We start from the raw sequence: 23,917 nt of genomic DNA, 5'->3' as shown, positions 1-23,917 counted from the left end.
TATTAACAGCTGTTTTATTGTTTGCATTTTATTCACAGAGTGCCAAATAAAACCATCTACCAAGCAAATTCATCTCACAATGGCTCACAAGTTTCATCCACTCAACCAGAAATTACTGGAAAACCTTGCTGGCTCAGTGAACCCCAAACTCCAGTGCCAGTGGATGGCTGCACTTTATTCTAGAGACATGCGATTTGTACACTATCAGGTACAGCATCATTGTCTTATTACAATATTTAACATACAATAAAAAAGGTCAGACAGATTCTCCAGTGTATTCATTTTCCTGTAACAGGCCTGACCTACAACATTTCAAGTGTTATACAGCATGCATTAAGACCACCACTTAAATATCAAAAGTCCTGCTGAAAAATTAAATCTTATTCCTTAAAATAAATATACATTTATTTAATTGTTTATGTTTGAAAACTGCATTATGCAACTGGGCAAAGCCAATCAGCATTTACTACAAGCACAATAAAACAGAATGTTTTCAACAATAATGACTGCAACTGGCCACCATACTGGTGAGATATAGTTACTAAAAAAGCAAAATGTAATAACAGCTAGATATTGATAACAGATTGATAACCACAGTAGTCTCTTAAATATTTTAACACTACAATTAGAGAACAAAATAAAGAAATGTGGAGTTAGTAAAATATACACATGATTAACCAATGACAGCAAGCAATTAATCAATTATTTGTGAAAAATTAATTTCTTGCTATACTTAAAGATGCATTAAATTTACAGGAGCCTCTAGCAGTTCAATAAATTCCATCCATCCATTCATCCATCTACACCCCCTTTTCCCATTTTTGCACATGTGGTTGGTGTATCACTTCAACAGTGGCAATCATCTAGAGCCATCAACACCGAATGAGACTCAGGCAAATTTTTATCTACACTATCCCTAGATTTGTCAAATGCCTTTGACACCATCTCCCACACCCTACTCATATCCCAACTTTCCACCCTACATCTCTCTCCCTCCACCATAGCCTGGTTTTCCAGCTACCTGTCCAACCACCAACAAGCTGTCCAATGGAAAACTTCTACCTCCCCCTTCCTCTCTAGCCCCACAGGCATCCCTCAAGGTTCTGTTCTTGGCCCTCTACTCTTTAACCTGTTTATTAACAACTTTCACCACTCCATCCCAGAGTCATCCATCATCCAATATGCAGACAACTCGACTATCATCTGCTCAGCCTTCTCACCTTTTGAACTCCTTGCAAAAACCCAATTAGCCTTCTCCACAACCGAAACCTAGATGCAGTCCAACCACTTAGCTCTAAATGCAAATAAAACCAAACTAATGATTTATTCCCCTACCAAAAATACTATTATTGACAAAACCTCATTCACCGTACAGAGCCAGAACAATACCCCCCTTGAAATCGTTCCCACCACCAAGCTTCTCGGCATCATCATTGATGATGAACTAAAATGTGATACCCACATCCACTCCACAATCAAAAAAAAAAACACCAAAAGACAGGTCTCCTCTACAGACACAACCGTGTCCTCAGCCCCTCTACCCATCAAACCCTGGCATCCACCTTCCTGCTCCCCTCCTTGATGTATGGTGCCCCTTTGTTCACAAATCTCCACCTCCAAACTTGAAACCTGCTATCACAAGATCTGCAAATTTGCAACCAATTCAAAAAAATCATCCTGCCACTGCCACTCCCTCCTCACCCTCAATTGGCTTGAACTCCTCAACTACCTCCGTTACCTACAACTCACCATTGCCCACAAGCTCATCTTTAAACACACAAACTGCCCATCTCTCACTACATCCTTAAAACCCTATATAACCAACCACCAACTCAGATCCACAAACCAAAATCTCCTTCAGGTCCACAAACCAGCATGACCTCCTGGCCATCTACTACTGTCCTACTCCTTAGCTAAGCAGTGGAACTGTCTCCCCCTCCCCCACCTTTGCAACCTTCCAAACCATACCAATTTCAAATCTCGGCTATTCTCTCATCTATCAGCCAAATGGGAATGCCCATGTCACGCTCCAACATAAACCCCTCTCCACCCCATCTCTTTCTACCCTGCACTGAAATCATAACCATTTACCAATTCTATTGCTTCATCTCAACCTAAAACAGTCTCATCTCACATGGACCGGGATTAAGTCCTCCCTACCAGGGACTGATTTTCTCTCTGCAATCTAATGTACTATACTTTCCATAATCAAATTTTCTTGTACCCTCTCCATGCAAAATGGTCCACCTAACCTGCAAAGCTACTTGTTTAATGTTCACTTACAAAGAGCTTATTTGACAAAAATGTCTTTTTCGGCAAATGTTCAGTTTACCCAACCTCCAAAAGGGCTAGTAACCTTCTGTTTAAATGTTAACTCACTAAAAGCTTATTACATAATGTATTATATTTCTGTAAATGTTTTAATTGTTCTGTACAAATCTTTGTTATTCTTTTGTAACATGCAATATGTAACTTGCAATATTTGGAGCTTTTCTCCCTGGGCCTCCACTGAAAACAGACTCTTTATGGCCATGTGGACTTCCCCGGTCATCAAACTTAAATAAATAAATAAATAGAACCAAGTTTCACACTGCTGAGTGGCTAGCCCTGCTGCGGTTGTAGTTTTACACCACACACATATACGCACACTCATACTTATGGCCAATTTTGAGTTTCCAATCCACCTACTGCATGTCTTTGGACCAGGAAACCTCTTGCTGTGAGGCAACAATGGTATCCAATGTGATGCAGTTCAATAAATTATAAGGGTTAAGTTAGTTACATATTTACAACTGTTTAGTTTTTGTATGTTTGAAGTATAAACCAATCACAAATAACCCAAAGGTACACTATAAAATATCTTGCATTAAATGAACATAAATGAGTTCCTGTTGGTATAACCACTCTGAATGTTTAAAAGTACTTCTCTTTCCCTTACTGCACATTGAACAATCTGAATCACCCCTTCCATGTTTATATATCAATTTAAGGTACGTTAACACTTGAGACATACTTCTCCAAAATATACATGTCTACAATATTACAAATATCCCTGTTCTTTTTCTACGTTTCAGAAATCTCATCTTTAAATGCTGAGCTATCACACCAATATCCAAGACACTGCAAGGACAGCAACACATATATATGCCTAATATATTAATGCAAGTTATAAACTCCACAGTGTTGTTGTGAATAAGTTAACAGAACATGGTCTGTATGGTCTCTCATAACATTGCTGTAAGTTGGACTTACTACAAGGAAAGAAGTCTTCAGATAATGGCACATAAATATTCTGTGCAATAATAATTCACTAGCTTCAAAGTGGTTGCATAATAACTTCCATTGATGGTGCTCTAGGGAGAAGACATGCTCTTTGGTTACTCTACGGGTTATGTTTTATTAGTGAATTAAAATAAAATGTTCAAGAGGGAGAAGGAGTTAGAAATGCAGGGTGATTTACATGACTACAATGAAAGAAAACGAAAAGCAAAAAGAAAATGAGCATGTCAGCAGCCCAGTAAATAAAGATGATAAGCACATGACAATCTCCAGACTGTAAGCATATGGGCATGCATGAGGCAATGGTAGAGGCTCTCCTGGGACATGTGAGAGATGTATTTAAAGTGAAATAATACACAACTGCTGGAATATATCACTAAGGAGGAGGTGCATAGATTAGAAATGCCACTTGCTATGAGTCGTATGCAGACCATTAATGAGATGTAAAGGGAGCACACACCGATTTGAAAGTGAAGTATTATCCGCTATTGAACAAAGTGGAGATTCTGAAAGAGAGACAGGTAGATACAGAAGACCAAGCACATAGAAAGAACATGGAAACTATTGGGGTACCTAAGAAAGAAGAAGGAATGGACCATGTTTTATATATGCAAGGTAAATGGCCTAATTGGACTGAGTTATATGATACACACAATAAAGTTGAGAAGGTCCATAGACTGCATATGCCAAGTCAGCCTCAGACTATTTCAAACATATACATTGAATTATCAATGTTTTCATACATGGGGAGGTAAGTAAAATGTATAAATGTGGGAGTTAAGAGATTAAAAAAAAAATCCTAACTACCCACTTCCCTCTAGAAAGCTAACAGCACAGTTCATGGTAGTTGTAAAAGAATGCAGACTGAGAAAATTGATGTTTCCTTTGTTCTGCCAGATAATGTCACAAGTGTTCCTCCTAACTGGTGTTAAAGAATTTGGATTTTTCAATTCCAGAAAGTAGCCTGAGCATGAGGGAGTATTAGGTGAATAATTAGACTTAAGGGACAAGCCCAGAGATGAAGAGGAGGGGCTCAAAAATAGTAGAGAGAATTTAGGACACAGCAAGGAATACAATGAATATAGCTCTTACATGGAAGGAACAAAAGGTAGAGAGTGGTTATGTAAGAATGCCAGATGAAATAAGAGAAATACACTGCTGTGATGTCATCTAACTCTTTTCTCTCATTAAAATAAAGACTAATAATAATTTTAGGAGAAAAGACTTGTTGAAAAATAAAAGTTTTGTTTCACAGCTTGAAAGCTAATTTATTTCAGTTGTGTGATATGAGGAAAGTCTCTACAAACATGGAAGATGAAAGTGGGATACAATACAATCAGTCTCACTGGAATGAATAGGTAAATGGGAAAGGGAGCTTGCTTATCTCCTGTTGGGTTGCCTAGTTACACTTTTATAATTTTTTTTTTTTTTTTTTTTTTTTAGAGTTGGTGAAGTATATTTAGTGTTTGGAAACTGTATTAAAGAAACAAGCTATAGATTTAAAGTACTAAAGTTTGAAACTTGTAAATCACTATTAACAAGTGTGACTGAAAGAGGTTTAAAGGACAAAATGACACCTAGCATTACATTTATCTTAGGATAACTGTATACACTAAGAATGATTATAAAGTTGGGTGTCTGTCCAAAGTTTTATCAAATGTTACATGTAGATGTCCCACAGGTGAAATGTGCCTAGTGGATATGTGTTGCTGCTTTTTCACTCTTCCAGTCCCTTTGTACCTTTATGGGTCTGTTCCTGTGGCGCTCCCACCTTGATGGAGTCTATAATATCACTGAGACTAATTGCTGTCCAGTTCCTCTATGATCATGATACTTTCTGATATTATACCTATGCTTTGCAGTACATCTTTAGACAATCATATGATCTGTATCTGTAATCAAGATGGGAGTTTAGAAATCATTTGTAAAGTCATTTAGGCATTTATACAGCATTAAGTCATCAAGCATTTATACAGTATCCAGTTTATCATAATGGGTAATACAGGACTGCTTTATCTATACAATACCAAATTCAGCTAATAAAATCATGTTGCTGTAAATGCAGTGAGTCAATCACTTCATTCTGATGACTGTCAGGAGGCATCTTTAGTGATGTCTTGCCAGGTATTAAGATGTCTCTGTAAAGAAAGTAATGGATGTTTACTAAAATATACACCTGAACCTTGGAGTATTCCTTAGGATATAGTCAATAAAATCATATGAAGAAAGCTGTAGTACACTGAAGGCTGAACTACCTATCCGTTGCTTGGTGTCAGAAACAGGCTGGTACTAAACCAAGAAAATGTTTAATTATCTCCATGATCTGTTCCTTACTAGTACATTGGATATTGTTATTTACCTTTGGAGATGGATAGAGAACCTTGTTAATGGAGTTGAATGAAAGTCACACACTATGCATAAGCTCCTTCAGAGTGGCATAGTGCAGCTAATGATGTCTGAACAAGCACAGTGCAATCATCAGAAGAGTGGATGCTGGTAACAGGTCTTCTGAAAGAAGAGGATCAAGAGTGAAAAGTCCTATATTCATTCTCTGTTCCCTATTGATGACTAGGGCATGAATGACTGCTAGAGACTGAAAACCAGTGTCCCTGCTCTCTACAGGAGAATACTTCTGGAAGGAAATAATGACCAGAAGCTCCAGACAAATACATTTATTGAATACCGCATATCAAAAAGCAAAGGTTTGAGTGCCTTTGTTCTTATAAACTGAGAAGAAGGTTCAAGTTCAAATTAATTTAAGTATTTATAGCCCAAGTCCTAGTGTATGAAAGAGTAAATAAGGTAATACAATAGTACAAGAAGAATGAGTTTAGATTAGTGAGATGGAAAAGAAGGGTAATGGCATTAAAATGCAAGTTCTAATAAGTGAGGCTTAAAGTGCACCTTAAAATCAGTGAAAAATGCTATCTCCCAAATCCACATAGGAAATAGGAGGTGTGCTGATAAATGAAACAACACATCTCAGTGCACTCTTAGAGCTACTAGCACACCTTATGTGGCAAAGAGGAGGCTGCAGATAGGACAGTAAGGCACAAGTAGCTGCTTTAAGTAGGGTGGACCCATATCACGATGGTCTAAATAAAACCTTTAAATAAATGGTTTGAAATGTTGACAATGAGACATTCTGGTCAGTGAATGAGAAGCAAAGATTTGTAGTAGATACATGTGAAACCATTAATGGTTTTGAAGCCCATGTACTGGGAGTTGCAAAAGTCAAGCCCTGAAGAAATCAGGGTATACACAATGCCACCAGTGTCATTGAGAAGTGCCTAATCAGGGTTATATTCTTTTGCTGAAGGTGTAGAGATTTTACATCCACTAATTCCTCGTCCTTTAAAATGACTGTGAGATCATGTATCTTAGACACAAAGTCAAGCCTATCAACTTCAGAGATAATATAGGGTTCAAGGACAGAAGATTCAAATTTCGGAGTGTGGAATATATACCTATGGTAGCCATCTTAGTTGTACTGAGATTAAGCTTATTGCTAACCATTCACTAGTGCATATAGTTAAGACAGTCTATAAGGAATTCATGACTGCCATAAATGCTAAGGGTAAGAAACATCAAGCTGCATGTCAACAGCAGAGCAATTATATTACCAGTGTCATCTCCTGATAGGATCAACCAATGGCAGCATAGCCATGGTGAAGAGAAGAGGGCCCAGAATGGAACCCTGTAATCCTCCACAGTCCAGGAGTATGGTGAAGAAGACTTAATACTTGCGTCAACCCCTTTTTGTGTTCAGAGAGGTAGAAGGCAAATGATTATAAATGTGTGTACAGACTATACTACTCAGCAACAGCTCCTCATGGTCCTGCAGAGTGGTGCTAGCAGCAGAGAACTTAAAAAAGCGACTACTTTCCAGATTTAAGTATATTTTTGCTGTTTCTACCTGTGCAACCTTCTTTTCTTGCTGTAAACAAAGTTTTAACTGCTATTTTATCTGTATTTAGCATTTTTATTACCTGCACTTAAGTTAAAGTTTGTTTGTTTAATTTAACTGTTGAGGCTGCCTACTCAAGTGTGCTAGCCTGTGCATTTAATATACTGCTGTTTCCCTGCAGTTTTTCTGTAGTTATCTTGCAAAAAAAAAATATCCTTGTTTTCCTGCCTTTCCTTGTCTAGAATAGTCCATTATACAGGCTTTGCTGTATTCTGGACTTTGGGATAGATCCTGTGTTGCCCATTGCCTTACTTGGATAGAAGGAAGTTTCTTTGCTCACCAGTGGGAGTGGGGAGCATTGAGCAGCCTATCTGTCCCTGAAGGAGTGACCTCAGCACAAGATCTAGTAGTAATTGGTCATTTTGGACCATTTCTAGCTCTTTTGAAGTTCCCTGTATAAAAATCCACCTCTGACATTTTTTTTCAACTATACTACTCAGCAACAGCTCCTCTTAATCCTGCAGAGTGGTGCTAGCAGCAGAGAACTGAAAAAAGCGACTACTTTCCAGATTTAAGTATATTTTTGCTGTTTCTACCTGTGCAACCTTCTTTTCTTGCTGTAAACAAAGTTTTAACTGCTATTTTATCTGTATTTAGCGTTTTTATTACCTGCACTTAAGTTAAAGTTTGTTTGTTTAATTTAACTGTTGAGGCTGCCCACTCAAGTGCGCTAGCCTGTGCATTTAATATACTGCTGTTTCCCTGCATTTTTCTGTAGTTTTCTTACAAAAAATAAAATATCCTTGTTTTCCTGCATTTCCTTGCCTAGAATAGTACAATATACAGGCATTGCTGTATTCTGGACTTTGGGATAGTTCCTGTGTTGCCCATTGCCTTACTTGGATAGAAGGAAGTTTCTTTGCTCACCAGTGGGTGTGGGGAGCCTTGAGCAGCCTATCTGTCCCTGAAGGAGTGACCTCAGCAGAAGACCTAGTAGTAATTGGTCATTTTGGACCATTTCTAGCACTTTTGAAGTTACCTGTATAAAAATCCTCCCCTGAGCATTTTTTTCAACTATACTACTCAGCAACAGCTCCTCGTGGTTCTGCAGAGTGGTGCTAGCAGCAGAGAACTGAAAAAAGTGACTACTTTCCAGATTTAAGTATATTTTTGCTGTTTCTATCTGTGTGACCTTCTTTTCTTGCTGTAAACGAAGTTTTAACACCTATTTTATCTGTATTTAGCGTTTTTATTACCTGCACTTAGGTTAAAATTCATTTGTTTAATTTAACTGTTGAGGCTGCTCACTCAAGTGTGCTAGTCTGTGCATTTAATATACTGCTGTTTCCCTGCATTTTTCTGTAGTTTTCTTACCAATAAAGAAAAATATCCTTGTTTTCTCACCTTTCCTTGACTAGAATAGTCCATTATACAGGCTTTGCTGTATTCTGGACTTTGGGATGGTTCCTGTGCTTCCCATTGCCTGACTTGGATAGAAGGAAGTTTCTTTGCTCACTAGTCAGAGTGGAGAGCTTTGAGCAGCCTATCTGTCCCTGAAGCAGTGACCTCAGCACAAGATCTAGTAGTAATTGGTCATTTTGGACCATTTCTAGCTCTTTTGAAGCTCCTTGTATAAAAATCCGCCTCTGAGCGTTTTTTTTTTTCCGACTATACTACTCAGCAACAGCTCCTCGTGGTCCTGCAGAGTGGTGCTAGCAGCAGAGAACTGAAAAAGTGACTACTTTCCAGATTTAAGTATATTTTTGCTGTTTCTACCTGTGCGGCCTTCTTTTCTTGCTGTAAACAAAGTTTTAACTGCTATTTTATCTGTATTTAGCGATTTTTATTACCTGCACTTAAGTTAAAGTTGGTTTGTTTAATTTAACTGTTGAGGCTGCCCACTCAAGTGTGCTAGCCTGTGCATTTAATATACTGCTGTTTCCCTACATATTTCTGTAGTTTTCTTACAAAAAAATAAATTTCCTTGTTTTCTCACCTTCCCTTGTCTAGAATAGTCCATTATACAGGCTTTGCTGTATTCTGGACTTTGGGATAGTTCCTGTGTTGCCCATTGCCTTACTTGGATAGAAGGAAGTTTCTTTGCTCACCAGTGGGAGTGGGGAGCCTTGAGCAGCCTATCTCTCCCTGAAGGAGTGACCTCAGCACAAGATCTAGTAGTAATTGGTCGTTTTGGACCATTTCTAGCTCTTTTAAAGTTCCCTGTATAAAAATCCGCCTCTGAGTGTTTTTTTTTCGACTATACTACTCAGCAACAGCTCCTCATGGTCCTGCAGAGTGGTGCTAGCAGCAGAGAACTGAAAAAGTGACTACTTTCCAGATTTAAGTATATATTTGCTGTTTCTACCTGTGCAACCTTCTTTTCTTGCTGTAAACGAAGTTTTAACTGCTATTTTATCTGTATTTAGCATTTTTATTACCTGCACTTAAGTTAACATTTGTTTCTTTAATTTAACTGTTGAGGCTGCCCACTCAAGTGTGCTAGCCTGTGCATTTAATATACTGCTTTTTCCCTACATATTTCTGTAGTTTTCTTACAAAAAAATAAATATCCTTGTTTTCCCGCCTTTCCTTGACTAGAATAGTTCATTATACAGGCTTTGCTGTATTCTGGACTTTGGGATGGTTCCTGTGTTGCCCATTGCCTTACTTGGATAGAAGGAAGTTTCTTTGCTCACCAGTGGGAGTGGGGAGCCTTGAGCAGCCTATCTGTCCCTGAAGGAGTGATCTCAGCACAAGATCTAGTAGTAATTGGTTGTTTTGGACCATTTCTAGCTCTTTTGAAATTCCCTGTATAAAAATCCACCTCTGAGCGTTTTTTCGACTATACTACTCAGCAACAGCTCCTCGTGGTCCTGCAGAGTGGTGCTAGCAGCAGAGAACTGAAAAAGCAACTACTTTCCAGATTTAAGTATATTTTTGCTGTTTCTACCTGTGCAACCTTCTTTTCTTGCTGTAAACAAAGTTTTAACTGCTATTTTATCTATATTTAGCGTTTTTATTACCTGCACTTAAGTTAAAGTTTGTTTGTTTAATTTAACTGTTGAGGCTGCCCACTCAAGTGTGCTAGCCTGTGCATTTAATATACTGCTGTTTCCCTGCATTTTTCTGTAGTTTTCTTACAAAAAAAAAATATCCTTGTTTTCCCACCTTTCCTTGACTAGAATAGTCCATTATACAGGCTTTGCTGTATTCTGGACTTTGGGATAGTTCCTGTGTTGCCCATTGCCTTACTTGGATAGAAGGAAGTTTCTTTGCTCACCAGTGGGAAGAGGGAGCCTTGAGCAGCCTATCTGTCCCTGAAGGAGTGACCTCAGCACAAAATCTAGTAGTAATTGGTCGTTTTGGACCATTTCTAGCTCTTTTGAAGTTCCCTGTATAAAAATCCACCTCTGAGCATTTTTTTCGACTATACTACTCAGCAACAGCTCCTCATTGTCCTGCAGAGTGGTGCTAGCAGCAGAGAAGTGAAAAAAGTGACTACTTTCCAGATTTAAGTATATTTTTGCTGTTTCTACCTGTGCAACCTTCTTTTCTTGCTGTAAACAAAGTTTTAACTGCTATTTTATCTGTATTTAGCATTTTTATTACCTGCACTTAAGTTAAAGTTTGTTTGTTTAATTTAACTGTTGAGGCTGCCCACTAAAGTGTGCTAGCCTGTGCATTTAATATACTGCTGTTTACCTGCATTTTTCTGTAGTTTTCTTAGAAAAAAAAATATATATATCCTTGTTTTCCCACCTTTCCTTGACTAGAATAGTCCATTATACAGGCTTTGCTGTATTCTGGACTTTGGGATAGTTCCTGTGTTGCCCATTGCCTTACTTGGATAGAAGGAAGTTTCTTTGCTCACCAGTGGGAGTGGGGAGCCTTGAGCAGCCTATCTGTCCCTGAAGGAGTGACCTCAGCACAAGATCTAGTAGTAATTGGTTGTTTTGGACCATTTCTAGCTCTTTTGAAGTTCCCTGCATAAATATCCGCATCTGAGCGTTTATTTTTTCAACTATACTACTCAGCAACAGCTCCTCGTGGTCCTGCAGAGTGGTGCTAGCAGCAGAGAACTGAAAAAAGTGACTACTTTCCAGATTTAAGTATATTTTTGCTGTTTCTACCTGTGCAACCTTCTTTTCTTGCTGTAAACGAAGTTTTAACTGCTATTTTATCTGTATTTAGCGTTTTTATTACCTGCACTTAAGTTAAAGTTTGTTTGTTTAATTTAACTGTTGAGGCTGCCCACTCAAGTGTGCTAGCCTGTGCATTTAATATATTGCTGTTTTCCTGCATTTTTCTGTAGTTTTCTTACCAAAAAAAAAATATCCTTGTTTTCCCACCTTTCCTTGACTAGAATAGTCCATTATACAGGCTTTGCTGTATTCTGGACTTTGGGATAGTTCCTGTGTTGCCCATTGCCTTACTTGGATAGAAGGAAGTTTCTTTGCTCACTAGTCAGAGTGGAGAGCTTTGAGCAGCCTATCTGTCCCTGAAGCAGTGACCTCAGCACAAGATCTAGTAGTAATTGGTCGTTTTGGACCATTTCTAGCTCTTTTGAAGTTCCCTGTATAAAAATCCGCCTCTGAGCATTTTTTTTCGACTATACTACTCAGCAACAGCTCCTCGTGGTCCTGCAGAGTGGTGCTAGCAGCAGAGAACTGAAAAAGTGACTACTTTCCAGATTTAAGTATATTTTTGCTGTTTCTACCTGTGACCTTCTTTTCTTGCTGTAAACGAAGTTTTAACTGCTATTTTATCTGTATTTAGCATTTTTATTACCTGCACTTAAGTTAAAGTTTGTTTGTTTAATTTAACTGTTGAGGCTGCCCACTCAAGTGTGCTAGCCTGTGCATTTAATATACTGCTGTTTCCCTACATATTTCTGTAGTTTTCTTACAAAAAAATAAATATCCTTGTTTTCCCACCTTCCCTTGTCTAGAATAGTCCATTATACAGGCTTTGCTGTATTCTGGACTTTGGGATAGTACCTGTGTTGCCCATTGCCTTACTTGGATAGAAGGAAGTTTATTTTGCTCACCAGTGGGAGTAGGGAGCCTTGAGCAGCCTATCTCTCCCTGAAGGAGTGACCTCAGCACAAGATCTAGTAGTAATTGGTCGTTTTGGACCATTTCTAGCTCTTTTGAAGTTCCCTATATAAAAATCCACCTCTGAGTGTTTTTTTTTTGACTATACTACTCAGCAACAGCTCCTCGTGGTCCTGCAGAGTGGTGCTAGCAGCAGAGAACTGAAAAAGTGACTACTTTCCAGATTTAAGTATATTTTTGCTGTTTCTACCTGTGCAACCTTCTTTTCTTGCTGTAAACGAAGTTTTAACTGCTATTTTATCTGTATTTAGCATTTTTATTACCTGCACTTAAGTTAACATTTGTTTGTTTAATTTAACTGTTGAGGCTGCCCACTCAAGTGTGCTAGCCTGTGCATTTAATATACTGCTGTTTCCCTGCATTTTTCTGTAGTTTTCTTACAAAAAAAAAAAAAAAAAAAATATCCTTGTTTTCCCGCCTTTCCTTGACTAGAATAGTTCATTATACAGGCTTTGCTGTATTCTGGACTTTGGGATGGTTCCTGTGTTGCCCATTGCCTTACTTGGATAGAAGGAAGTTTCTTTGCTCACTAGTCAGAGTGGGGAGCCTTGAGCAGCCTATCTGTCCCTGAAGGAGTGATCTCAGCACAAGATCTAGTAGTAATTGGTTGTTTTGGACCATTTCTAGCTCTTTTGAAATTCCCTGTATAAAAATCCACCTCTGAGCGTTTTTTTCGACTACACTACTCAGCAACAGCTCCTCGTGGTCCTGCAGTGTGGTGCTAGCAGCAGAGAACTGTAAAAAGCAACTACTTTCCAGATTTAAGTATAGCTTTGCTGTTTCTACCTGTGCGACCTTCTTTTCTTGCTGTAAACAAAGTTTTAACTACAATTTTATCTGTATTTAGCGTTTTTTATTACCTGCACTTAAGTTAAAGTTTGTTTGTTTAATTTAACTGTTGAGGCTGCCCACTCAAGTGTGCTAGCCTGTGGATTTAATATACTGCTGTTTCCCTGCATGTTTTCTGTAGTTTTCATAAAAAAAAAAAATATCCTTGTTTTCCCACCTTTCCTTGACTAGAATAGTCCATTATACAGGCTTTGCTGTATTCTGGACTTTGGGATAGTTCCTGTGTTGCCCATTGCCTTACATGGATAGAAGGAAGTTTCTTTGCTCACCAATGGGAGTGGGGAGCCTTGAGCAGCCTCTCTGTCCCTGAAGGAGTGATCTCAGCACAAGGTCTAGTAGTAATTGGTCATTTTGGACCATTTCTAGCTCTTTTGAAATTCCCTGTATAAAAATCCGCCTCTAAGCATTTTTTTTACTATACTACTCAGCAACAGCTCCTCTTGGTCCTGCAGAGTGGTGCTAGCAGCAGAGAAGTGAAAAAAGTGACTACTTTCCAGATTTAAGTATATTTTTGCTGTTTCTACCTGTGCGACCTTCTTTTCTTGCTGTAAACGAAGTTTTAACTGCTATTTTATCTGTATTTAGCGTTTTTATTACCTGCACTTAAGTTAAAGTTTGTTTGTTTAATTTAACTGTTGAGGCTGCCCACTCAAGTGTGCTAGCCTGTGCATTTAATATACTGCTGTTTCCCTGCATTTTTCTGTAGTTTTCTTACAAAAAAATATTCTTGTTTTCCCACCTTTCCTTGACTAGAATAGTCCATTATACAGGCTTTGCTGTATTCTGGACTTTGGGATAGTTCCTGTGTTGCCCATTGCCTTACTTGGATAGAAGGAAGTTTCTTTGCTCACCAGTGGGAGTGGGGAGCCTTGAGCAGCCTATCTGTCCCTGAAGGAGTGACCTCAGCACAAGGTCTAGTAGTAATTGGTCGTTTTGGACCATTTCTAGCTCTTTTGAAGTTCCCTGTATAAAAATCCACCTCTGAGCATTTTTTTTTCAACTATACTACTCAGCAACAGCTCCTCGTGGTCCTGCAGAGTGGTGCTAGCAGCAGAGAACTGAAAAAAGTGACTACTTTCCAGATTTAAGTATAGTTTTGCTGTTTCTACCTGTGCTACCTTCTTTTCTTGCTGTAAACGAAGTTGTAACTGTTATTTTATCTGTATTTAGCGTTTTTATTACCTGCACTTAAGTTAAAGTTTGATTGTTTAATTTAACTGTTGAGGCTGCCCACTCAAGTGTGCTAGCCTGTGCATTTAATATACTGCTGTTTCCCTGCATTTTTTCTGTAGTTTTCTTACAAAAAAAAAATATATATATATCCTTGTTTTCCCAACTTTCCTTGACTAGAATAGTCCATTATACAGGCTTTGCTGTATTCTGGACTTTGGGATAGTTCCTGTGTTGCCCATTGCCTTACTTGGATAGAAGGAAGTTTCTTTGCTCACCAGTGGGAGTGGGGAGCCTTGAGCAGCCTATCTGTCCCTGAAGGAGTCACCTCAGCACAAGATCTACTAGTAATTGGTCATTTTGGACCATTTCTAGCTCTTTTGAAGTTCCCTGTATAAAAATCCACCTCTGAGCATTTTTTTTTCGACTATACTACTCAGCAACAGCTCCTCGTGGTCCTGCAGAGTGGTGCTAGCAGCAGAGAACTGAAAAAGTGACTACTTTTCAGATTTAAGTATATTCTTGCTGTTTCTACATGTGCGACCTTCTTTTCCTGCTGTAAACGAAGTTTTAACTGCTATTTTATCTGTATTTAGCATTTTTATTACCTGCACTTAAGTTAAAGTTTGTTTGTTTAATTTAACTGTTGAGGCTGCCCACTCAAGTGTGCTAGCCTGTGCATTTAATATACTGCTGTTTCCCTGCATTTTTCTGTAGTTTTCTTACAAAAATATATATATATATATATATATATATATATATATATATATATATATATATATCCTTGTTTTCCTGCCTTTCCTTGACTAGAATAGTCCATTATACAGGCTTTGCTGTATTCTGGACTTTGGGATAGTTCCTGTGTTGCCCATTGCCTTACTTGGATAGAAGGAAGTTTCTTTGCTCACCAGTGGGAGTGGGGAGCCTTGAGCAGCCTATCTGTCCCTGAAGGAGTGACCTCAGCACAAGATCTAGTAGTAATTGGTCATTTTGGACCATTTCTAGTTCTTTTGAAGTTCCCTGTATAAAAATCCACTTTTGCGCGGCTTTGCGCGATTGTGCGCATAGCGCAGTGCCGGTTAAACAAGTTTAAACTATTTCTGGCTCCGCCAAGTCTGCCCTTCGGTTTTTCCCTTAAAACCACTCTACCTTCAATAAAATCAGTCTATTCTCTATCTAAAAAGCCCAGCACTTGCTCCTAAAGCATTTTTGCACAGGTAAAGCACTCTTAAACAAAAGAAAGCACTACATACACCTACAATCCCCTTGAGTACCCATTTCCCTTTAGGTCCTTTCTGACTCAGTTACACAGAAATCCCTTACACTATTCTAGCATGTCGAGAGGTCAATTACTGGCATCCTCTCCAGTTCAGCTGGTGAATCTGGGAATCTTGAGGCAATGTTACAACTGCCTCATGTACACAGACAACCCTCTCCTCCTCCCAACAAATATAAATATATGTGAGAGATGCAACTATATAGCCAAACTGGAGGCTGAGCTCTCTCGACTCAGTACTGGCAAGATCAGTCAGGAGGAGAAGGTAACCACACACACCACAAACCCAGTCTCACATAGACCAAACACAACTGCAAACCAAACACATAAACCCACAAAGACATACTCGGAGGCTCTAATTAAAAATCTACCAAAACAGCAGAGGCCTCCAAAGCAGACATCCAATAAACCACTACCTCAAAACATAGCACATGCAGCACATATTTCTCAAAGTCAGTGTGCCAAACAGACACAGCCCTTAAGGCCAAACAACATGCCTGATACACGTGTAATAGGTGACTCTATAGTCAGACACACTGACGTCCCGCTCACCAGACTGAACAAGGAAAAGGTTACAGTAAGCTGCCTGTCGGGCACTAGAATCCACCACATAACACAAGCACTCAGGTCATTCCAAAGCAAGTACAAATATGACTCAGTCATTGTCCATGCCGGCGTGAATGACCTGAGATGTACCTCCCTGGACTACATGAAAAGAGACATAGAGGAGCTCTCTGATTATGTATCCCAGGCCGGTATAACCCTGACCATGAGCAGCATCTTACCCTCACCAAGAATGATGCCACAGTACAAAGACAAAATGATCAGCTTTAATAATTGGCTCAATACTGGTGTCATTCTAGGGGGGATACAATGTCTGTCTGCTTGGGACGACATGCTTGACAAGCCATGCTTTTTCACAAGGGATGGCTTGCACCTGTCACCCCTAGGCTTCTGGATATTGGCAAAGGCTCTTGCCACCCCCATAGTGCCTTTTTTAGGCAAGGCTCAAAAGACAAACCCACCTCCCTAGAAAACACAAGTGGAAAAAAACTAAGGGTAATGCTGCTCAACACCAGAAGTCTAAACCTCAAGATGCAGGCTCTCGAAGCCCTCCTCAATATGGAGAGCATCGATGTCTGTGAAGTGACTGAAACCTGGTTCAAGGCTCCTGAGAGCACCCCAGCACTACCAGGTTATACCTCATATCATGCTTTTTGGCCCCATAACTTGGACTGAACCACAAAGGGAGTAGGAGTGTCCATATTCATCAAAGACACCCACACCTCCAGGTTAGTGGCAACGCATGAAGCATCAGAGACCATCCATGTGCAACTAACCATAGGAAAAACTGCCCTACAGTTTGTAGCATGCTACAGACCACCCTCACAAACTCAGGAACCCCACTCAGCCTTCCTGAAGACACTGGAGAGTATGAATGTCTCTCCAAATACCATCATATTGGGAGACTTCAACTACCCAAACATAGACTGGGAGCATTACTCAAGCCCCAGCACCCTAGCCCAAAGATTCCTAGAATTCATAAACTCAAATGCGATGGGACAACTAGTCACCACTCCCACAAGAGGAGATAATATACTAGACATGGGGACACAATGCTCCACACCGGAAGTACACCCCTCACTGGTGAGATCAGACCATAAACTAATCTCACTGGAAATACACATCCCGCCCCCACCCCCAGCACAAAAGACCACAGTGAGGAACTTCTCAAAAGCTGACTTCACACTTCTTAAGATTGAAGTGGTATCCTTCAAGACCCCTGGGCCAGTGGAAACCACAGCCCATGCCGCTGAATCCTTTATAAACGCTTTCTACGGACACCTTCAAGAATGCATAGATCATGCAATCCCAAATAAAACCAAGACCCTTTCCCCCAAAGGCAGGCGTCCTGTCTGGTGGACCCCAGCCATAAACAAACTTTACAACAGAAGGAGGAAGCTACTACAGGACAGAGCAAAATCCCAAAAAAGGGAAGGCATCTCTGATCAGTACTAGCAAAAGCTATGATCACTCATAAAATCATCCAAGGCCAACTTTGAGAGAAAAATCACAAAAGACACTAAAGATAATCACAAGGCCTTCTTTAGTTATGTTAGAAACCTGGGTGGAAACTCCCAGATATGCTCAGAGTTAGTTCAAAATGACAAAAAATACACTGAACCCACAGATATTGCCAACATACTGGCAGACAGGTTCAGTGCAAATTTCTCCCCCCCCCTTCCCCCAAAAGGAGAAATATCTATCCCAGCTGAATGTAGCCTCCCTGACATCACAGATGTCCAGGTGAGAGCCGCCCTCTCCAAAGCTAAAAACACAGCATCAATGGGACCAGACAGTGTCCCAGGTTGCGTGCTACATGAACTCCAAGAGGAACTAAACTCGCACATAAGGCTGCTGTTTAATCTTAGCCTTACTACAGGATACATACCCAAAGAATGGCATACAGCAACAGTGGTTCCACTTCACAAAGGAGGTACTTCTACAGACCCTGGAAATTATCGCTCCATAAGCTTGATGAGCCTGGTCTGCAAAGCTATGGAGAGGATCATTATGGAACTCATAAACAAAGACATTGGGGACCTACAGACACTTGATCCTACCCAATTCGGCTTTGTTAAGGGCAGATCCTGCCTTTTGAACCTGGTCAGCTTTTTTGAAACAGTCACTAAGGCCATTGATGAGGGTAAGGCAGTTCACACAGCTTACCTTGACCTTGAAAAAGCCTTCGACACAATACCCCACTCGGGCATAATAGACAAGCTCACCAGCTTAAATGTAAACCCATATGTCATAAGATGGATTGCAAACTGGCTAAAGGACAGAACCCACAAGGACAGAATTGCTGGAGCCATGTCAGACTCTAAGCCAGTCACAAGTGGTGTCCCACAGGGCTCAGTCCTGGGACCCCTCTTGTTCGGCATTTATTTTTCAGAGGTACAAGCAAACATAGGAGGATTGTGGCTGACAAAGTTCACAGATGACTGCAAACTGGGTGCCATAATTGATACTCCAGAAGACACTAGCATCCTTCAGAAAGGCCTCACAGAAACGGAAAACTAGTGCCAGAGCCATGGCCTTAAACTGAACGCGAAAAAATGTATAGTCATACCCTTTGGGAAAAACAAAGTACCCACAAATTACCACATAGGTGGTAATCCATTAATTACAGAAGAAGTAATCAGGGACCTAGGGACCGAAGTTGACAGTAACCTCTCATTTGACACCCACATTGCCAAAGTGGTTAGGAAGACCTTCTATATTGCCCACCTTATCATGAAAGGATTCACATCTAGATCAAGAGAGGTCATTGTGCCCCTATACTGTTCCCTTATCAGGCCCATGATTGAGTACAATGCCCCATTTGGTATGTACCTTACCCAGCACCTGCAGCAGTTAGAAGGACCCCAAAAGTACCTCACCAAGAGGATCAAGGGTCTCAAACATATGTCATATGCTGCCAGACTGAAGAAACTCCAGCTCTATTCAGTCGCATACCGCCTACTCAGAGGAGATCTATGCCTGACGTACAAGACCATGTCCAATCCGGAATTAATGGACATGCTCCACCTGAAAAAATCCAAATCCACCAGAGCCACGAGAGTGAGAAATTTGAACCTCAACACAGAAATAAATAGGACATGCTGGAGGGACAGATTCATAACCCAGAGGCTCCCTACACTCTGGAACAGAATCCCAGTCCATGTTAGGCAGAGCCCCTCACTGACTCTCTTCAAGAGAAATCTTGACGAGTGGATGGGAGATCGTAGGTTTACCCCGGGGGTCACTACTAGACAGGGGCATAGTAAACTAAACCCTAAATGGGCACAGTATTATCATTCCAAGGGGTGGCAGAAGCCACACACACTCTGGCTAGGCTTATAAATGCCCTAGGGCAGATAGCCTAGTATGAACCTATGAACCTATGAACTTTAATATCTGCATGTCAAGTGATACACAGATCTTCAAGAACATTCAGCTGAAGTATAAGAAGTCAAACCCTAGCTATTGTGTCTGTGTGTCATTTATTAAGTTTTCTAACCAGACAAGGTGTCAGTCTGGTGAAATACCTAACAGTATTGGAAGTTTGCAGAACTGAAGAATATGTTTCTTTAGAGAGCTTTTGTGTTTGGAAGAAAAAGGATTTAATTCTCATTAGGAATACTGATTAGCTGTGCCATTCTGAATGGCTTTCTCTAGAAAAAAATTGACTGAAAACTAAAATCTTTAGATCCAGAAGTTTGATTTATTCATCACTGTAAGGTGGATTAGCTGAAAATTTTGAAAAGGTTCAGAATGCAACTTTCCTGCATATTGCTAAAAATAAGCCATATTAATGATTAACTTTTTGCTTTTCCTGAGAAGAAAGATAAATTTAACATAATTTAGAGGAGAAAAAATCAGTAACTATTACCAGTCTAAAAAGAATGTACCTTTTATTACAAATCTGTTGTTTATAGGAGTATAAGGTTAGTCTCACAACAAATGTAGATATTTATGTTACTGACATAGCCAGCCTTAGGCATAGGCCAACTGGGCGGCTGCCTAGGGCACCGCTGTTGCAGGGGCACTTTCCCAGTATTTATTTGGTGTAGATAGACCAGGATGGGGGCACCTGGGTGGTGGGGGTGCCGAGGAGCCCTTTTGCCTAGGGCACCAGCTGACCCAAGGCTGCTGCTGTTTACTGAACTGAAAACAGAGACTAAGACTATGAATCTGGTGAGTTGTAAAATTCTTTAATAATTCACAAAATAAATTATAGTGTAAGGAAAAATTATACAATGGGCAGACTTATAAGAGACAGAGACCTGTCCTTATTAAAACTTTGAATATGGGAAGATCAGATTAAATTACTTGTGAAAAGCTAACAGGATTATCTGTAAAAAAGGAATGGATGTAGAATAAACTATTACTAAAATAATCAATCAAAACAGAAAAGTAAAACCAGACTGTACAAGTAGCACTCATAGATCTTTAAAAGGAAATCTGGTTCAAAAGCATTGAAACAAAGAAAAGATCAGAAAAGTTCAATGTACTGTAACAGTAAAGGATCCAAGATACAAGCAAAAGTGTCTGCATTATTTTAATGCTTGCAGTAGGTGTGGCTATAAACATGAGAGGAAGCACTGACCACCTTTTAATCAATCCTGCAGATTCTGTGCTAGAAAATTGATTTATCAAAAATGTATAAATGCAAAAACAAATGTTTTCAAAAGACATTGCATGTTGTTAAACTGAAATAAGACAAGGAGTTGTAAAAAGAAGCAGGTATGGTTGTTAGTATTGATAAGAAACAGTTGATACAGGGAAGCACTGAAGCATGACTCTGTGATAGATTGTTGAAGAAAATACTGAGAATTAATGGACAGAATATTTAGATTAAAATAGATACAGGTAATGAGTATAATACATTTACAAAACCATACAAATATACAATTGAAATTAGCAAATGCTGAGCAGAGAGAGCTATGTACATATTGTTAACTTAATCTGGCTGTTACAACTGGATCAGAAGTCATGAATATGTACACATAACATGGAAACTACAGGTTCTTTTCAAACACTTAAAGAAATTAACTGTTATTTTAAACTTGTGAGAAACTAGGAATGGTAAAATTAATTCATAGTCTGAAACTAAACAGTGCATGTGGACTTTAACAAAACCCAGAGACAGTTCAGATACAGTGCATAGACAGAGCAGTCATAGCCTGCATGATTATGCTAATTTATTTATAGACCAATGAGAATATCACATTCAATTACATATGGATGCGATTTCAGTGATGCATGTTTCTAGAAAAGTACCTGTAGCTTAGAACTACATCAAACAGAAATTGAAGAGAATAGAAAGCATAAGTTCTATTAAGAACTAGTTAACATCAACAGAGTGGATAACTTGTATAATTACTATTTTAAAGAAACCACTTTAATTTGTCTTGAACTGTAAGATCTAAGTAAAATGATTAAAGAGAGCAATACCCTTTCATTACAGATGGAAACAGTGTTATCAAGAATACCAACATCTAATGTTTTAGTGCTAAACGCAGACACAGAATTTTGCAGATAAAGCTGGATAAAACAAGCTACAACCTGTGTACATGTAGCAAACCATTATGAAGGTAAATGTTCCATAGACTTATGCATGGTGCTTCGTCAGCACAAAAGGCATTTCAAAGAGCTGTTACCCAAGTAAACACCAGCTTAGAAGGTGATTTAAATACAAGTGATGATCTTTAAGTGTAAGACAATACAACGAACAGCTTGTAAATAGACTGATAACAGTTGTTATACAGACAGAGATAGCACCATTTTTAGCCAAATAAGAGCAGTTGTAAAATTAAAGTAGTAACATCTGAAATACATACGTCTTATTTTAACATCATAGGGTCTGAAACTGGATCCAGAAAAAAAATCAGTTGTTCTACAAGTGCCAGTACAAGAAGACAGACATTAGATTGGTTTCTAGAGTGGGTTCTACAGGTTATACTTAACATATCCGAGATGGCTTTCCCCCAAAATTGTCTGTTACAGCAAAATATAGCTTTGGAGCAGAGATATCAAGATTATATATAGCTTAGAAGATGGAAAGCTGTATAGGCAAAATAAAAAAAACACTGACAGCTCTACAAAACAATTTTATTTATTTAACATTTGTTTACCGGGAAAGTCTGACTGGTACAGAGCCCATTTTCAGCACAGGCCCAGGGAGAAATGTTCCAGACACATGTCTTTGGAATTACATCTGATTCAAAGATACACAAAGGCCCATCAGTTCAACATCCAGTCCTGTTGCAAGAAGCTGAAGACTGTGACAGTTATAGAGACTTTTGAAGTCATGTCTCCAGGTGAGGTTGAGGTCCTGCAAAAATTGTTACCAAAATACTGCATCCCCAGTGTAAACAGTCCTGTCAAACAAAACTAATATAGAAAATTATTGTAGAAACTAAACAGCTTTTTAAACTGTTTCACAGTTTAAAATAGAAAAAAGAGATATAGATGGACTGTTCTAGAGTAAAAAATAGAAGAAGAGACTCCCTCTTTCTCTCTCTCTCTCTCTATATATATATATATATATATATATAGATAGATAGATAGATAGATAGATATGGATAAATATATATATATATATATATATATATATATATATATATTATATAAATATATATATCTACATATATATATATATATATATATAGAGAGAGAGAGAGAGAGAGATAGCTATATATGTCAGTATATATCTATTTCTATGTATCTACGTATGCACATACTATTCCAGTGTCAAGTATGATTCAAAGGACCAAATGTTTCATTATTAAAAATTACTTGTAAATACGTACATTGTTTCAGATCAATGTAAATAGCCCATGGCATGTGTAGTACATAGTTAATGTTATCTTTTAATTGATTGACATAAAGAAATACATGTTACCACATACACTGCATATATAAAAGGCACATTTATAGATTTCAAAAAGAAGATATCATATAATACTAGTGAGCTAATCATGGAAAGTGCATGTCTTTTAGAACACTTCTCTTCTGAGTCTAACTCTCAAAGCAGTTTGAAAATACATTATACTTTTGGGTTATAGTAACAAAGGTGTCAGGCTAGCCCTAGTACAAGCTATTAAGCTTTAAATGTTAAAACTGTGATAAAGGAATAGTACTCAGAGTGTCTACAGTTCATTGCTCTATGTGCCTTCTATATTTGTGTTGGTTGGACCACAATGGCACATTTCCTGAGACAGCTTTCCATAAATCTTACACTATTTAGTCCTTCTTTGCATTAAGTTTTCACAGTTTCTGAATATAATTCATTTGACAGTTTCTGTCATCTAGTTGGAACTGTAGCATTGCAAATATCAAGGTAGCTTCTTCAAAGTAGGAGTGCCCAAATCAGGTTCAGCTTCATTCTGTTCTGACACATTTGACTACATATTTAAGGTGTGTAGTTTCTGGTACTCATGTATTGTTTTCTCAATGGCCCAGATGTCTTCTGGAATTGCACTTAGTACTTCCTTCAGCTGATTGATTGGATGTCAGAATAGCCCAAAGTTCAGTGACTGTGTTATGAAGCTGCTGTTATGCCTGAGTTAGGCCTTTCCCAGAGACAGAAAGAAAATGATCTTTTAAACAATATCTTCATTTTTATTCCTCTAAAAATCATATTTTAACAGTATAATGTGTGTGTGTGTGTGTGTGTGTGTGTGTGTGTGTGTGTGTGTGTGTGTGTGTGTGTGTGTGTGTGTGTGCGTGTGTACATGCACGCGTGCATGTCTCTAAATTGAGTACATTTTAATT

The 23,917-nt window shown here is 38.9% G+C and overlaps 1 protein-coding gene across 1 annotated transcript in view; it reads left to right on the top strand.

Moving 5' to 3' along the window:
- The window catches only part of UBASH3A (ubiquitin associated and SH3 domain containing A), an 829,542-nt gene that overhangs the window by 428,115 nt on the left and 377,510 nt on the right, over positions 1-23,917 (top strand). Inside the window, exon 5 of the mRNA XM_044072932.1 lies at positions 39-208. Within this exon, the coding sequence (XP_043928867.1) occupies positions 39-208 (170 nt within the window). The remainder of the gene's footprint in view (positions 1-38; positions 209-23,917) is intronic.

The sequence above is a fragment of the Protopterus annectens genome, chromosome 5.part1 (genome assembly GCF_019279795.1).
Source record: "Protopterus annectens isolate FY-2018-M chromosome 5.part1, PAN1.0, whole genome shotgun sequence".
Classification (NCBI taxonomy): Eukaryota; Metazoa; Chordata; order Ceratodontiformes; family Protopteridae; genus Protopterus; species Protopterus annectens.
The sequence above is the reverse complement of the archived record's forward strand: the minus strand, read 5'-3'. Positions and strand labels throughout refer to the sequence as shown.